The sequence below is a fragment of the Abramis brama genome (assembly GCF_963993115.1).
Source record: "Abramis brama genome assembly, chromosome: 3".
Classification (NCBI taxonomy): Eukaryota; Metazoa; Chordata; class Actinopteri; order Cypriniformes; family Leuciscidae; genus Abramis; species Abramis brama.
The window spans coordinates 52,264,740-52,282,189 of record NC_139965.1 but is presented as its reverse complement, the minus strand read 5'-3'; the positions used below and the strand labels follow the sequence as shown (position 1 = coordinate 52,282,189).

The 17,450-nt window shown below is 34.1% G+C and overlaps 2 protein-coding genes across 4 annotated transcripts in view; both read left to right on the top strand.

The window, feature by feature from the left end:
* Positions 1 to 9,632, top strand: part of hectd4 (HECT domain E3 ubiquitin protein ligase 4) — an 83,741-nt gene extending 74,109 nt beyond the window's left edge. For all 3 annotated transcript variants that reach the window (XM_084108951.1, XM_084108950.1, XM_084108949.1), the window contains exons 71-76: positions 561 to 664; positions 762 to 983; positions 2,443 to 2,609; positions 2,801 to 2,996; positions 5,179 to 5,401; positions 7,980 to 9,632. In XM_084108951.1, the coding sequence (XP_083965077.1) occupies positions 561 to 664; positions 762 to 983; positions 2,443 to 2,609; positions 2,801 to 2,996; positions 5,179 to 5,401; positions 7,980 to 8,116 (1,049 nt within the window). In that variant the 3' untranslated portion in view covers positions 8,117 to 9,632. The remainder of the gene's footprint in view (positions 1 to 560; positions 665 to 761; positions 984 to 2,442; positions 2,610 to 2,800; positions 2,997 to 5,178; positions 5,402 to 7,979) is intronic.
* A 2,003-nt stretch (positions 9,633 to 11,635) lies between these two features.
* Positions 11,636 to 17,138, top strand: mrpl21 (mitochondrial ribosomal protein L21). The gene is made up of 7 exons (XM_084109218.1): positions 11,636 to 11,777; positions 13,204 to 13,264; positions 13,805 to 13,890; positions 14,723 to 14,886; positions 15,339 to 15,391; positions 16,718 to 16,821; positions 16,930 to 17,138. The coding sequence occupies exons 1-7, from the start codon at positions 11,687 to 11,689 to the stop codon at positions 16,989 to 16,991; spliced, it is 621 nt and encodes a 206-aa protein (XP_083965344.1). The 5' UTR covers positions 11,636 to 11,686; the 3' UTR covers positions 16,992 to 17,138.
* The last annotated feature ends 312 nt before the right edge of the window (positions 17,139 to 17,450 follow it).

Here is a 17,450-nt window from a genome sequence, read left to right as displayed (position 1 = left end):
TAATTTTAGTACTTAAACTTATTTTATTTCAGTATTTTATATATATATATATATATATATATATATATATATATATACACTATTATAGTATTTATTAATATCTTAAATTACCTTTTTATTTTCCTAAATATTATGTGATTTATGTCATTTATTGCTTTTATTTTTTTAATATTTATATGTCTTTATTTTAATTCAGTTGTAGTTTTAGTAATTTGACTTATTTTATTTCAGTTAGTTGCAAAGGTAAATTTTTAGTTTTATCTAATATTATTTTATTTCAGCTTTATTTCAATTGTTGTTTTAGTTTATAATCATAATTTTAGTACTTTAACTTATTTCAAATCAGTTAGCTGCAAAGGCAACTTTTCAATTTTTTTTGTTTGTTGTTCATCTAATATTTCTATTTTATTTAATTTTTAGTTTTAGTCATTTGATTACTTCAACTCAAGCTTAACTCATTTCAGTTTTTCATCTAATATTTATATTTTATTCTATTTCAACTTTATTTCCATTTACGAAAACAAAAGTTTAGATGCTTCTTACATGTCATATTTGCTCAGGTGGATCATTCAGGCATTTCTTGTGGCAAGTCTGTAAGGAGCTGCAAAGTTCAGCGCTCTCACTTCTCCTCCCTTGCCCCAGTGCGGCAGCAAATCGCAATAAGGTTCGCGTACATGTTTGATCTGTTCCTGACCTTCCTTTGTGCTACATCCTGTGGTACATGTCAACACAGCTTGACTTTTGTTGTGGGTGTGTTTCAGGGGAAGTACATTCTGACACCGTGCCCCATCACTTATGCTGAAGAGCAGCTACTGAATTTCTTTGGCCAACTGCTTGGTATTGCTATCCGGGCAGATGTTCCTCTGCCTTTGGATCTGCTCGGCTCCTTCTGGAAGGGTCTGGTCGGTGAGGCGCTGGACCCAGAATCTGACTTTCGAGAAGCGGACCTGCTCACGTACAGCCACATTAAGAAGTTTGAGAATGTAAATTATAATTCATATATTATACAATGAATAGCCTTTAATTTCTTTAAATGAAATGTGATTTCTTTATTTTTCGTCTCTGGAGCGAGTGTGATGTGACATGGACATTGACCACAATTATGTCATTGGTTTTACTATCACAATATAATGGTTTCTGCATTTATCCATAGCAATACCCTTTAAAAAAATAATTGAGCTTAATTGTATTGAATGTGCATTTTAGTGCACTTCAAATATTAAAAGTATATGTTTAAAAAACTACTTGCAGATAATATATTAATTAAAGTACACTTAATTTTCAGCTAATTGCATTTAATATGCAGTTAGACTAAAATTAGTTTTAATTTAAATACAATTAACATGCAAAAAAACGCTCTAAAGTTCAACTGTTTGCATTAAATATTAATGTAAACTATAGCCCTATTCAGAGGATAATTGTTTACCTACTTGGATGTCTGTAAAAATAATTTTGCATGGCAAAACTCATGCATTCAGACGGCGATTTATTCACCTTGGAGGTGCGAGTTTATTGATCCTACGAACCCGGGAATGCGTGGTCGCATGATTGTCTGCTGTAAATAAAATGTCATATGCTAATAACACAAATAAATTCATATTTGATTTAATAATAGGAAAATAGTATCCTATTTATTATGTGATTTATTTAAATCACCTGTTTAAATATAGGAAGATAGACATGCTATAGTTGAAATGGTTTTCTGTCTTACATTTTATCTCAAACTGATGGATGTCATTTTTAACCATATGGAAATTAGTGGAAATAAGTTAATGCAGCCTCTTATTTACATGAGGTAAAGATAAAGCTGCTTAGTTTGTATTTTTTAATGTATATAATTCTATATAATACATTTTAAAATTGTATTGCTGTATTGGCCCATTTCAAATGTTTACTTTTGTTCCCCTCTTTCTCCTTTCGCTGAGGTGGTGTGGTGATGAAATATTGTTCTTGTAAATACTTCGCATTTCAGTAATGAAAGTCTATATATTTAGAATGCATGCAAAATACAGTAAAGCGCAACAATTATTGTACTGTTTTGAATTTGAATTGATCTCCACTTGTAAACTCAGATATGTGGATTTGGACGCCTATTAAATTACCACACGACCTAGGCGTTTGTCAAAAAACAGTAGGAAATTCAGCCAGGGATTTTTACGCGGGTGGTGGGAGAAAAACACTGACACATTCAGACGGCAATAAAAATCACAGACTAGCCCCTGTAAATGTTGAAAATGTCCCTATGAGAAACAATTACCGCCTGGATAGGGCTTATAATACATTTTCATTTAATTGCACTTAACATGCAGTTAATTGTCTGAAAACATTACATTTAGTTTTTACCTTACTTTATTCTTTTAAAGATTGTTTCTGTAACAAGTGCTTCTTTTTCATCTTCCGCTTTAACGCTGAACCCTTTGCCTTGTTCTCTCGTCCTCACAGTTGGCTGATGAGGCGGAGCTGGAAGTGCTATGTGCTGATGTATCGTCGCAGAGCCACTTGGGTGAGAGTCCTGATTCACCAAGCCGCCCCTGCTGCACTTTCACCTACATCACTATGACTGGAGAGGAGGTAGAGCTGTGCCATGGTGGTCGTGACATCGCTGTCAGGTAGGAGCCATTGACCGATTTATATAATACTGTTCATGAAGGTTACATTTATATTGTATTAGACCCAAAAACTGGATGTTTTATTGTAGGGATTGCCTAATCAAGAAACGTTAAATGCTTCTTGAATGCGATGGAAAGTTAACAGATTGAGCAAAATATGTCATTCATATACGATATGTGTGTTTGTTCAGCTGGGAGAATAAAGAGGTGTACGTGCGAGCGGTGCGCGAGTTGCGCCTGCGAGAGCTGCAGAATGTGGAGTGCATGTCGGCTGTGCGTGCTGGTCTGGGCTCCATCATACCCCTGCAGCTGCTGACCTTACTGAGCCCTGCAGAGGTGGAGCTGCGCACCTGCGGCCTGCCCGACATCAACCTGGAGTTCCTCAAGGTGAACCACTGAACTCTTGCTCAGATCTGTCTTTTATTTAACCCTCTTGCCTTTATCTTAGACTTGAGAAGTGTGCTTAATTGTAGTGATGTGCACTTGTAGTGTACATCAAATCTTAATTTTATTTTTAAAAAGCTGTTCTCACCGATAATATAATATTAACGAATTAAAAGGCCACTTAAAGAGATTACACTTTCTTGACACTGTTACTTAACACACTTGAATAGACTTTTAAAAAGTGCATATTGTCAAATTAAAAGTTTAAAGTAAAAGTAGATTTAAACCATTATGTTTTAATAATCTTTTGGGATGCTTTAAAGAAGTACACTTAATTTGATGTGTTGACTAACACTCCAAAGCTCATGTAAAGTGTAACATTAGTCCACTGTAGGCGAGTTGAGATGAACCCATGTGCAGTTTATTTGCATAAACCAAAGTGAACAAACCAAGACGATGACTTGAACTAAAGAAGACTTTGAATATAACATAAACATGAATATAAATGTGAACTTGACTTGACTCATCAACAGCAGAATACACAAACAACAATACTTGACAAGGAAACATGAGGGCTTAAATACATGGACAATGGGAAACACAAGACATAAACCAATGAAAAGACAGAACTGAAAACAAGAAAATAAACCATTTAGAACATGACACATATGGTACTAAGGAACCAAATGACAAGATCACATGAGGGGAACAGGGACACGCATGACATTTCCTTGAAATCAAACCAAAAACAGACGTGACGTAAAGGACTTGATTATAATTTTAACTGTAGTGTGTTATTCAAAATTACGTTTATTATTTTTTAAATTTACTAAATTCCAACTTCATTACAACTATGTAATTACAAATATATATTTAAATACTTGATGCAAGTTTTAATAGAAATGGCATTTCTATTGAAATGTCAATAGAAAATGGAAAAGAGTATATTATAAAATGGATAGTTCCAGTCCTTGATTCTGATTGGTTGAGCCGCGTTCGAAGCCGTTGTAAATTACACATACACCTGTGACCGCATTACATTAGTATTACTGCGCAACTGCCGTTTGTGATTCTTTGTTGCTGCATGTGTTGCTTGGCAACCTCTTTGGAACTACATTGCTTGGCGGAGGAATAAATGTGTTATAACGTTATATTTTTTGTTGCTGGTGTTTATTTTATGAATAAAAGAAATATTAAAATGAATATTTTTATGGAGTAACCATAAAATTAACCATTTTATTAAAGCAATAAGCCCCTTGAAGGCATGTTTTACAGTAAATTTAGAACAGTAAAATAGTAGAACAGAATTTAGCTGTTCTAAATTCACTGTAAATCACGGCTTCGCGGGGCTTATTGCTTTATTTTAGTTTACCATAAATTATTGTCTTTATATTCGGCAGTATATTTGAACTATATTTCAAAGACAATAAAAGTAATTATGACATCACATATAAAGATGTATTTAAGTTTTAGATAAGTGCAACAAAAAGCACTCTAAAGTTCAGCTAATTGCATTTAATATAAATTTAAACTATAACACATTTTCATTTAAGTGTCTGAAAACATTACATTCAATTTACACTTAATTATATTCTTTTTAAGTATATTATTTCCGTAATAAGTACTCTTTCGCTAGTATGCTAGTGTATTTTTCTTTCAGAAGGAGTAGCTTATGTGTAGAGAGAGACATATTCATCTCACACCCTTAACACCTTTTAAACTGTTTTCACATTGCAAACTAGTTCAACATTCGATCAAATGACAGTCACACTTAAAATAAAAAACGTAAAAAGCCTTTACAGCATTTTTACTATGATCAGTTTCCCTTTTTTGACAATTCAGTGGTAATTATCATGAAATTAACCTAGTCTCGTCACCCTGAAGGGGTTTATTTTGCGACCAATTGATGCTACATTATCCCACAAATTACATAGTGGCTCACTAGATAAACATTAGACATGAAATATTGATTTGTGCATCAATCGTGTTAGAAGAGAGAGAGTGCAGAGACCAAACTAACCCAGCTATATAGAAAATCACTTGGGATGATCGCTCACACTCATTACAGAGAAATATTTGACTGTAAAATTCCAGTTTGTATACTACAAACAACTGTGTGTAATTTATACAAACACCTGTGACTACTTTACTCACCAAACCCATTCTCCTCATCACGTTCATCTAGGCTCACACTATGTACCAGGTAGGACTGATGGAGACTGACCAGCACATTGAGTTCTTCTGGTCCGCACTCGAGATGTTCACGCAGGAGGAGCTCAGCAAGTTCATCAAGTTTGCTTGCAACCAGGAGCGTATACCCTTCACCTGCCCCTGTAAAGATGGCGGCCCGGACACCGCTCACGTGCCCCCCTATCCCATGAAGATCGCCCCTCCAGATGGGGCCGTGGGTAAGTGTCCCAAAAAGGGAGTCAAGTTTTCCATCGCTGTGACGGATGTCCATCAATTGGATTGCAGAGAGGTCATGAAGGCTTGGGGCACAAATGGTATCATAATGAACAAAAGTTTCCTCCAAAATCCAAGATACAGGGGCAAGAAACGCCTCATACAACTTTAATCCCTGAGTTTAATTGTTCAAAGACATGTATGAGATCAGTGCAGATCAGGGTCAGAAATTGCTTGCCTTCAAAATGCCCCCCAAATTCAAGATACGGGTGCAAAAAGAAATAAACGAGATTAAACACAATTGTGAAAAACACAATTAAATGAAAATCTAAGATTTATTTTTACACAATACATCAAGCATTAAAACCAATCACACTTTCTGTTGAGAATATGAATGCAATGGTCAATCAGAGGCATTTACATTAGTCACCAGTAAAGCATGAATGTTGCACAACAAAGTATTTGCAGTTTATTCAGCTTCAGTGATGAGAATGGGAGTTTTTGCCAGAGTGCACTTCATTAATGGGGAATGCTATTTGCTCAATTTTTTTATATAATTTATTCACAGTTTAAATAATCATTTTGTTTTTCATACTGCTAAAATAACCAAGCTGAAATCTTGATTTGTAATACGTAAAAATGCTATTCTAATTCATAAATGGTTCTCAACTTTAGTCTTTTGAAAAGGCACGTCATATTCTTGTAAGCTGCACAGATGTGTTTTTTTTATATTTTTTTTTATGCATTCTATTAATCAACATTAATAACGATTGTTGATTTAAATGGGTATCGGGTGTAGCCAAGCGTCAGATATGTGGTTTCACTCCCAAAAAGCAAAAAATAAAAATAAAAGCACTCTAGGAGTGTTCAATCTACTTGCAGTTTTTAAATGCCCCTATTATGCTTTTTCAAATATTACCTTTCATGCAGTGTGTAATATAGCTGTCTGTGAATGTAAAAAGTCTGCAAAGTTTTAAAGATCAAAGTGCAGGACAAAGAAATGTATTGTCTCCTAAAAGAAAGAATTGATTCTGAACTGCCAAAATAAGTCGTCAGCAATTCCAGTTTCACTTCCTGTTACATACCTAAAAATGTAACAAATTTGCATAATGCCCACCTATGGTCTTCACTGATTGCCCGCAAACAACGTCTACTTTGACCTGCTCTCAAACTCTGTTGTTGTAGCTGGGGCCTGGAAGAGTTTGGTTCGTGTTGTGGACATGTCATGTGCATGCACTTCAAAAGGATGAGGACTCGTGCTGGAATTGATACAGAAAAAACGACGCCATTGTTCATATCACTGTATCAAGCACTGAGGAAGTCTCTGGAGCTGAAATTCAGATTTGCTACAAGTCGTTTAGTTTCCAACACGCACTTTTAGTCTTAGACCAATCAGAACAAACTGGGCCGACAGTGTAGGCTGGTGGTAAGTAGGGTTGGGTATCGTTTGGATTTTAACGATTCCGAATCTGCTTTGATTCCAAAATTAGGTTTTAAAAACGTAGATATCATTCACATTTATTGTAAGTCGAAGACTTACACAAGGAACTATGGTTTAAAAATGCCTTGGCAAAAACAACTAGCCTAACTAATATAAATTTTAAAGCATTATTACAGACAAGAAAACACTAATTAAAAAAAGTGCAATTGCACTTGTAAATACAACTGAACAAAGATACAATTGAAATAAACGGTGTTATAAGATTTTCAGGTATTCAGGTACAGAAATAACACTGCACTTTATGAATAAAATATACATTACAAATATAGTTACAAAAGTTATTCAGTCAAGAACAGCGAGTGAATTTTCTCTGTCTTTTGTAGTTTGATTAATGTTATTATAGAGACGGCAACAGGAATATTAGGCTGCTGTCACTTTAAGATCTGCACGGATCCAATATACTGTTACACAAGTGTTTTCTTTGTCAACTGCTTACGTTCACTAAAGACATAACCGACTGTGTTTACGAGGACATTTTGACTGTGTATTTGTCAGTTGATACGACTGAATCTTTGAATTAACTGTTTTCAGACTCCGAGAAATGAGGTGATGTTCAATGTAGGCTATATTATGAGAAAATGAAAGTGTTTTTGACCTTGGATGCTTGTAAACCTATTGTAGGAGACCTCAAAAACAAATTAGGAACCATTAAAATAGCATAATAGGGGCACTTAAAGTGTTAAAGAGGTTCACTTAAAACAAAACATTGTTCACTGTTTTAAGATAAAAAAATAAAAAAGTTATGTAGATGGTTGACTACTTGTATAACTAAAAAGTGTATCAACCATTGCAAAAAGTATAATTTTTGAAAACGGCTTTGAAATGACAAACTGGCAATAAAGAAGCTGCTCGAAAAAACAACATCTTCCCTTAAAATGCTATTGGTCTCGACTATTTAAATAAAGAAATGGTCAACGGAATATGAAATGCTTCAAACCTTGCACAAAACTTACTTTTGAGCAACCGTTTTTGAAGGATTTGCAGTGATAGCAAAGGAAGTGTTTGCTCCTCCCCCTGATTAATATCACAGTATTTCCCCATGTATGAAGTTTTTTAACTGTTTGCTTTTCAATCTGTCGTAGGCTCACCGGATTTGCGTTACATTCGTGTGGAGACCTGCATGTTCATGGTCAAGCTGCCCCAGTACTCTTCCCTTGACGTGATGCTGGAGAAGTTACGCTATGCTATCCACTATCGCGAAGACCCTCTCAGCGGTTAAACTTCACCTGCTAGTCAACCCTGCTGTGATTTCTCAGAACCCCCGTCGGCCACGTCTGAGACTGTCACCACGCGACCTTAAGTGATTACATCAGTTCTCAGTTCTTTTTCAAGAAAGGAAAAACAAACAGTCACGAAGGAACTTGAACAGCCCAGACCAATTTGCCTTTACAAAGACTAGCGCTTTCTTGTGGAGGGCAGTGAGTTTGACAGCAGCTCGTGGTGGCAGAGAGTAAGCCACACTTTTATAAAATGATGTACATATGCTGTCCATCAACAAATTTAAAGGAAGTGGCACTGCAACTGCTTTTCTCCCTTTTTAAACATTTAATCTCTTTCTTCCTCTCATTTAACCAGTCTGTCATCTTAGCATTCCCTGTGTGCCTCAACCACTGCCTTCTCTCTGTTAGTGACAGTGATTGTTGACGCACATTCATTTAGAGAGATGCTGATTTTAGCCTTGCAAAGGACTTTAACATGCGGATCAAAGTTATACTTGCATCTTTCGATAACAACATTTTGGGTGCATCTCATGAAAATGGTCAAGAACATATCCAGGTCAAAATTAGAATTTGCATAAAGATGTTTTATTTATTTTTTTGCATTTGTCCCACTCCACATCAAACCCCCAATTCTCATTAACCTAATGCACCTGAGCATTTTTCCTTTCATTTTTCATTGTCCCCCATTCTCATTAATCTAATGCACATATATATATATATTTTTTTCAATTCCCATTATCATAAGCAAATGAGTTTTTTGTTGTTGTTTTAAATTGAAAGCATTGACCAGGCAAGCACTACACTTTGGTTTTGCAATTAATCAATCCTCATGAACGTAATGGCAAAAAATCAACAACAGTGGTCTTAAATTATGCTTCATTTTCTTTATGCCAGAATATGTTCTTGACAGGTTTTGTGAGATTAACCCATTTAGAGGCTTGAAAGGGTTTATGCCCCCGAAGATTAAAATATTTCATGGAAATATTGATGCTACAGGCTCTGTCCAGGGACTAAAAGTACGCATGTGGTCGAGCATATTTAAGAATCTGAACTATAAATGGCAAGATTGCTTTACGACACAAATATCTGCCTATATTATTAAAGGTGCATATGCTGTTCAGGCCTGTATCTGAGGTAAGTCATGTTCAGAAACAAGCTATATAGTAATATAAAGAGCAGTGAATTGTATCCATTTTCATTTTCAAGTGGTTTCCGATGCGGATTGCTGTAAACTGAATGCAAGATCCTACCTGCCATGCTCTTTGGTTTGGAGTGGTGCTAAGTTTATGGTCTTGTTTGCCAAAACGACATTCATTCCTTACATACTTTTAGGTTGCCAACCACATTACCCAATGGCACTGTTGCAGTCAGTTTTATTGCTTTTGAGGGATGGTTTTGCACCCAATACTCTAGTGCATGGAAATGTCTATTGAAGATACCCAACATTTACAGTCGAGTTGCTTTAGTTTGGCGGGGGTTTTTTTTTTTTTTTTTTTTTTGAAGGTCTATATTTTACCCCCTCCCCTCCCAAAGAGAAAATGTTTTTTTTTAAAAAAAGCCGTTTTAATTTTTTAAAAAATCTCTTTTCTGTGTCTTTAAAGATAATACTGTTTGGAAATTGAAATATAAATTGGATGTTCTTTATAGGATTTCCTATTCTTTCTTGGAAATCAGTTGTAACATTTCTAGTGAGCCATTTAATTGCGTTATGAGTTCTGTAATATATAGCCATCATTACAAACACACTTGATGCTACTATAGATGTACTTCATTGAAAATATCAGCATTTCAGCACTATAATAGGGTTTTGTGGGTGTGCGTGTATATTATTTTTATTTTTATTATTATATTCATTTTGAAATGGTTAACTGCTGCTATCAAAGGTAGTCTCTTCATTTTTCTTGCTGTCTTTTTGGAGAGGAGTAGGTGAAGTCTATGAAAAGACATCCGCACAAAAAGCTGAATGCAGTGAAATATGTGTTGTACATTTACTTGATATTTATTACAATTATTTATGACTGCATTAACTTTATCCAGTCTTACCTCTGCGCGTATGGAACGTAACACTGATGAGTGAATGAATCTGCAGAGGTGTGGAAGTTCAGGAGTTTCTGTGTCACAAAAATAAAATATTGATGTATTACAGAACAGTGGTTTCCTCTGTCTTATGTCAAACTGTGCTGTGTTTCAGTTTATCACCTCTATGAAACACATTTATCTTGGTTGATATAAATGGTTTAAATAGAATGATTTTTTTGGTAACACTTTACAATAAGGTTCATTAGTTAACTACATGAGTTAACATTAACTAATAATGAACTGCACTTATACAGCATTTGTTCATCTTTGTTAATGTTAATTTCAACATTTACTAATACTTTATTAAAATCTTGTTAACATTAGGTAATGCACTGTGAACTAACATGAACAAACAATGAACAGCTTTATTTTCATTAACTAACATTAACAAAGATTAACAAAAACAGTAGTAAATGTATTGCTCATTGTTAGTTCATGTTAGTTAATACATTTACTAATGTTTAATAAAGGAACCTTATTGTAAAGTGTTACCGTTTTTTTCTACTTTTAGATGACCGTGTAATATGGCAGCTTATTTCTGCCACGGAATAAAAAATAAAAAGCTGATTGTGACTTTTTATCTCACAGTTTTGACTATTTTTTAAAGATTGCGAGTTATAAAGTCAGTTGTGGTATAAAAGTCACAATTACCTTCTTTTTTTCAGTGGCAGAAACAAGCTTCCCTGCAGTTATGATATTTAGTTATTTCATTCAATGTATTTGCTACATATCTGTGAAAATTATCATTCTCTTAGAAGTTTTCATTCTCTATTTGTAAAGCAAAGGTTCTTAATTATTAGTCTACGACTATTATTAATATTAAATGGGTAACACTTTACAATAAGGTTCATTAGTTAACTACATTAGTTGGCATGAACTAATAAAGAACTGCACTTATACAGCCTTTATTAATATTTGTTAATGTTAATTTCAACATTTACTAATACTTTATTAAAATCTTGTTAACATTAGTTAATGCACTGTGAACTAACATGAACAAATAATGAACAACTGTATTTTTATTAACTAACAAATGTATTACTCATGGTTAATGTTAGTTAATACATTACAATAAGGTTCATTAGTCAAAGTTTATTAGTTAAAGTGTTACCATTAAATACATATAAATTCTTATAATTCCGCACTAAGTTATGTTTAAACCATTATGTGCACATACTTGGAAAGCAACTGTGAAAATACGGATATCCAGAAACGATATTTAGGATCATTTGAAATCAGTATTTTCAGTATTTAAAAATTATTTAACGCCGGGTTATTTTAGGTAACAGCACAAAAAGTATGTTAATAAATTAGGCTTATTTGAAAGCACCTGTACTGGTTGTCTCTTCGAGCGCTTCACACTCCGGTCCTGTGGGCGGCGGGAGCGCTCCTCTTTGGTTTGTAGCTAGGAACCTTTGTGTCCTGATTATGTGTCTGGAGGAAGGTATTTTTCATCCCTCACGTTGTGCTTCCGGCACGTAGTTCTCGCCATGGCGATGACTTTGAATCGAGGGAATATCGCGGGGATGCTGCGGCTTCTCAGGACCGCTGGAGCGCATTTATCACGAGCCACGACCAAACGTCTGTATGCTTTTATACATCAAGATAAATTGTCTGCACAAATCTTTTTTGTTGTTATTAATGTCCATGCAATGTGCCATGTGAAGTGTTGTTTCTTCAGTTCCTTGTCAGTTTCAACTTTTTTTTGTGGGAGTAAAAACATTTAAACGTATTTTATTTAAAGCGAATGTTGACTTTTTCTTATGTTGAGTTCAAGAGCTTATTGTAATTTTTCAGAATTATTATGGACAAATGTCAACAACAGTAATATTTCTGTACAACAGTATGATTTGCATCTGATAACACCACACACACACACACACACATACACATATATATACTGGTCAAAGTTTGGAAACAGTACTATTTTGAATTGTGTTGAAAAAAATATTATGCTCATCAAGCCTGCATTTATTTGATCAAAAATAGAGGTGGAAAAAAAACAGTAATATTGGCAAATATTATCACAATTAAAAATAATGTTTTTTTACTTTTTATTTTAATATACTTTAAAATATAATTTATTTCTGTGATGCAAAGCTGAATTTTCATCAGCCATTTCTCCAGTCTTCAGTGTCTCATGATCCTTCATTCTAATATGCTGTTTTTTATTGTTATTTATATCAATGTTGGAAACATTGTGCTTCTTGATGTTTTTATAACTTGATACTTTTTTTCAGGATTGTTTGATGAATAAAGAGTTGTATTTAAAATAGAATAAAACTTTTGTACACTTCTGCTCAAAAGTATAATTTTTTTCTTTCTTTTTTTTTTGTTAGAAAAGATTTGTATTTGAATAAATGCTGTTCTTTTTAGCTTTTTATTCATCAATGATCCTGAAAAAAGTATCAGTTTCCAAAAAAATAAATAAAAATAAATATATATATATATATATATATATATATATATATATATATATATATATATATATATATTAAGCAGCACAACTGTTTCCAACATTGATAGTAATTGAGTATCAAATAAGCATATTAGAATGATTTCTGAAGGATAATGTGAGACTGGAGAAATAGCTGGTGAAAATTCAGCTTTGCATCACAGAAATTAATTAAATTTTAAAGTATATTCAAATAGAAAACCATTATTTTCAATTGTAATAATATTTCACAATATTACTGTTTGTTTTCTATATTTTTGATCAAATAAATGCAGGCTTGAGCTCATTTAAGGAGATTTAAAGCTTGGTACTATCAGATGCGATTCATACTGTTATATGTACAGTACACACACACACTCATATATTTACACTAAAAGGGGTATCAATATCACTAATATGGTATCATTGAAGAAAACAGGAGACATTTCTAGTTAAAAAAAACATGCATATATATAGATGTGTATATAGCATATGAGGTTGAAGTGTGTATCTACATCCTGTGTCAATGTTTTCAAGCTGTATAACTGGCTAAATAGTCACTGTAACTTACAGGTGATTTGGTTCCTGCACTGACCCGCTTTCAAAGCTCGGCAAGCATCATTTATCCTGCAAGGTAAAACATCTTCCAGTGTGTATGTCTTTTTAGGTCCCTAAATATAAAACACAGGCCTATTCAACTGGCAGGTCAAATATGACCCATTTAAAATGATACATTAGAAAATTATGAATCAAATGTACCATCAGTACCCACTGTAGCCTATTTCTGCCAAATTGATTTCTTTGTAATGGTAATATATATATATATATTTACTTACGCACTGCTGTTTGCTCTAAGATTATAATATCACCCTAAATGATCCTGTTATCTGTTAATGGCAGCTTTTCATTGACAAAAAAGTCTGGTTCTTTCTGCATTACACAAAGAATATTTTCATTTTGTTTGACTTGTTGATGAAGTTGAATAGCCCTGACTTGAGATATTTTCATAAGTAGCGTAATATTCTTCAGGTTGACATGTATCTTATTCAAGTGTAATTCATGTTATGTATCTTTTGTACTCGCCCGTGTTTTGTGGTTGTGTTTTGAATGATGCTGTACAGTGTGTGCACTACAGTGACATCAGGAGGCCTAACCTAGTGGATTGTGCTTTCAGTTATGTACCTCCGACATCACTATCCAGACCGCCATGGCCTGAGCTACCAGTGTTTGATCCTGAAGAAGAGGCAAAAAAGCATCAAGGCAAGTGGGCTGGTCTGAGCTGAACAGTGAAAGTTGAATTTGTTGATGCACTTAACACTTGGTTGTTAACTTTAAAAAATGATCAAAATGAATTCTTCTCATTTATATTCAGAAGTTCAGTGATGCTTTTAATGTATCTCAAATCTGAAAATTGACCCTTTAAAGTGTCCTTAAAGGGTTAGTTCATCGTAAGATCGTAAATCTCTGTAACCCATGTGAATTGAGCGGTTTATTCCAAATCTTCTGAAGAGACTCGATCGCTTTATATGAGGAACAGATTGAATTTAGTCTTTTATTCTCATTTAAACATTGACCAGACTGAAGTTCAACCGTACATGCTTGACACGCGAGAACAAACCTCATTGGTTCTTGCTGAAGCTCAAACATGCTGCGTAACACATGAGAATGAATCTCATTGGTTCTCACACGTCAAGCAATCGTGCTTGAGCTTCCGTTTACCACAACTGATGTGTGAGTTGATGAATGTTTATATGTGAATAAAAGCCTAAATTCAATCTGTTCATCATAGAAAGTGATCGTGTCTCTTCAGAAAATTCAGACTAAACCACTAAATTCATATAATACCATAATACATTTAACACCATGATACATTTTTTTCCAGGAATGATAAATGAATAGACTGTTCAAAAGAACAGCATTCATTTGAAATAGAAATCTTTTGTAAAACATTATAAATGTCTTTACTGTCACCTTTGATCAATTTACAGCATCCTTAATGAATACAACGATTTTTTTCAGAGATCGTGATTAAGATTGAATGGGACAGTTTTTGTGATTTCCATTCATTTCCTCTTCCTCCTTATTTTCACAGTGGTTGTAGAAAAGGTAAAGGGCCTGATTGAGAAGGGCGAGTATGGACGTTTGTTTGCTGTAGTTCATTTTGCTGGCCATCAGTGGAAGGTGACGAATGAAGACCTGATCCTCATCGAAAACCACATCGATGCAGCATGTGGCGACAGGATAAGAATGGAAAAGGTTCGACCTCGGCTTCACGTTTTCTCTTACGTTCATGCTCTGCATTCAGATATTCTTACAGATTTTCATGGATTTCTGTGCAGCTTATTGAACTAGAGATGCACAGATTATTATTATTAGTCTTCCGTTGGACATTCTTTGGATGAAAACATATTCTAGTAGTCCCTAAAAACAAAATCAAGACTTCGTGACAGGGCATAATATGTCCTCTTTAAATCTACAGTAGCCTAGCTATAAAATCCAAGCTAAAATCAAACTTTGACAATTCTTTTCCTAGCATTTCTCAGTTGAAACCCACACATTTTATGGAAGACAAAATGCCGTTACACCTAGGCTAAATGTATTTCTTTCCTTCATTTTGTTATTGTTAACTTTCACTTACATGCAACACAGAATACAATATTTCTATGATAATCGGATGTTTTCATAGTGCTAATGCTTCTTTTTTGCAGGTGTTATTAGTTGGAGGAAGTGATTTCACTCTTATTGGAAAGCCACTTCTTAGGTAAGATATAAAATAAAATGTATTGCTACATAGTTTGAAACAAATATGAAGTTTATACAATCAGTCATCTTCTAAGAAATTAAAAATGTATACAGCATATAAACAAACAAAAGAATGTTTGCAGAAATCATGAATGTCTGTTGAGGAATTGCTAGAAATTACGTTTTATTTTAGAGGTATCTGGTTTTCAGAGTTTTACACATTTTTGACATTGTTAATGTTATTTTGGATTGTGGGTGTATGCAGATATGGTAGAATGGACAGAGTTTGGTGCATTTTTCATGTTCTTGTGGTGATGTTTTTGAGTGCTTTGATAAACCTGCCTAATATAGTCCTTAAAATATTACTTCACACAGGGACACTGGGTATTTATAAACTACTGTAATAGAAACAATTGTACTCTGCTGTTCAAAAGTTTGGGATCCATAGCCTTTTTTTTATTATTATTATTAATTCTTTTATTCAGAAGGAACACAATAAACTAATTAAAAGTGACAATAACAAAAAAGATTCTATATCAAATAAACAGTTGTTTTTTTTTTACATTCTATTCATTAAAGATTCCAGGGGGGAAGTTTTGTGCTTTTACAGAGCCATCTAAAGGGACATGGTGGGGAAAAAATATGGGAGGGGTGGAAAAAATATTTTTCAAAGCTTTTGCGTTCTTAAGTTCAAAATAAAACTCTTTGAACCGCTCTATTGTTAACGTACAGAGCTGTCTGAAACGCTGCCAGCGGGACATTAAACAGGAAGTGTTTCTCCAAACTCACAAGAACGCAAAAGCTTTGAAAATTATTTTTTCCTCCCATCCCATATTTTTTTACACCACTATGTCCCATTAGGGGCTCTGTATGGTTTTGACACAAATATGAAGCCGCACAACTGTTTTCAACATTGTACAACTTGTACATTTTGACATCTTGTGTTCCCTTCAAGAGATAGAGCTGTCATCATTTACTCACCCTCAAGTTGTTCCAAACCTGTATGAATTTCTTTCTACTGCTGAATAAATAATATTTTTTTGAAGAATGTCGGTAACCAAAGAGTTGATGGACCCCATTTTTCCCCCCATAATATGGAAGTCAATAGGGCCTTCAAAACATCCTATGTGTTCAGCAGAAGAAAGAAATTCATACAGGTTTGTCGAAGTGTCTGTTGCCCTCTGTCGGTGCGGTGTGAATTGGCCTTTAGATTTTCATTACTTGGTCTTAAAAAGCTCTTAAATCTACCTCTATGAAACCCTGAGGAATATTGAAGTAATGCCCAGTTTGATCACATCAGCTGTCTACACTTGTAACAGTCTCCGTCTGTTCTTTTGGTCCTCAGCTGTGATCTAGTTCAAGTTCACGCTACAGTCATTGAGAAGACTGAGTCTTGGCCGATGGTTCACATGAGATTCTGGAAGAGGCATCGATTCCAAAAAAAGAGAAGTATGCAGGATTTTAAATGCAAAATATTCACTCAAATACATTTTTAGTGTATTATTGTTTGATATTTTCACCAGTGCATTAATTCAACTTTTCTCTTCTTTTTTACAGTCATTATTCAACCCCAGACCGTACTTAGGATCAACACCATTGATGTTTTACCAAGACTGTAAAAACATGCCATTTCTGTGAATCAGGAATGATTGTTCAGGTTTCACGCTTAAGACCATGTAAATAAAGTTCTCAAATTTTGTCTTGAGCAGTGAGTTGCTGCCTATGGTTGTATCTATTGTCACAATAAATGTTTCCGTGTCATAGCATTGGTCCTTGAGTCTGTTGAGCGGTTCAGACGTGTGTTAACCGTGTGTATTCGATGATCATTAGTGATGGCAAAATTAAGCTTTCTGAAAGAGTGAACAGATTTATTAAAATGTGATCGATGCCACATTTAATTTTACACTATTCACTGGGGACTTTTTGTCATTTATCAGAAAACCTAGGGGTGGAAATTAGTTTCACTATTGTCGTTAATTTTCTTTTCTTTTTTTTTTATTATATTTGGGGATTCTTTTGTAAATATATTATTATAAGAATATTTTGTAAATATTTTTGACATATCTTTCTACTGTGGA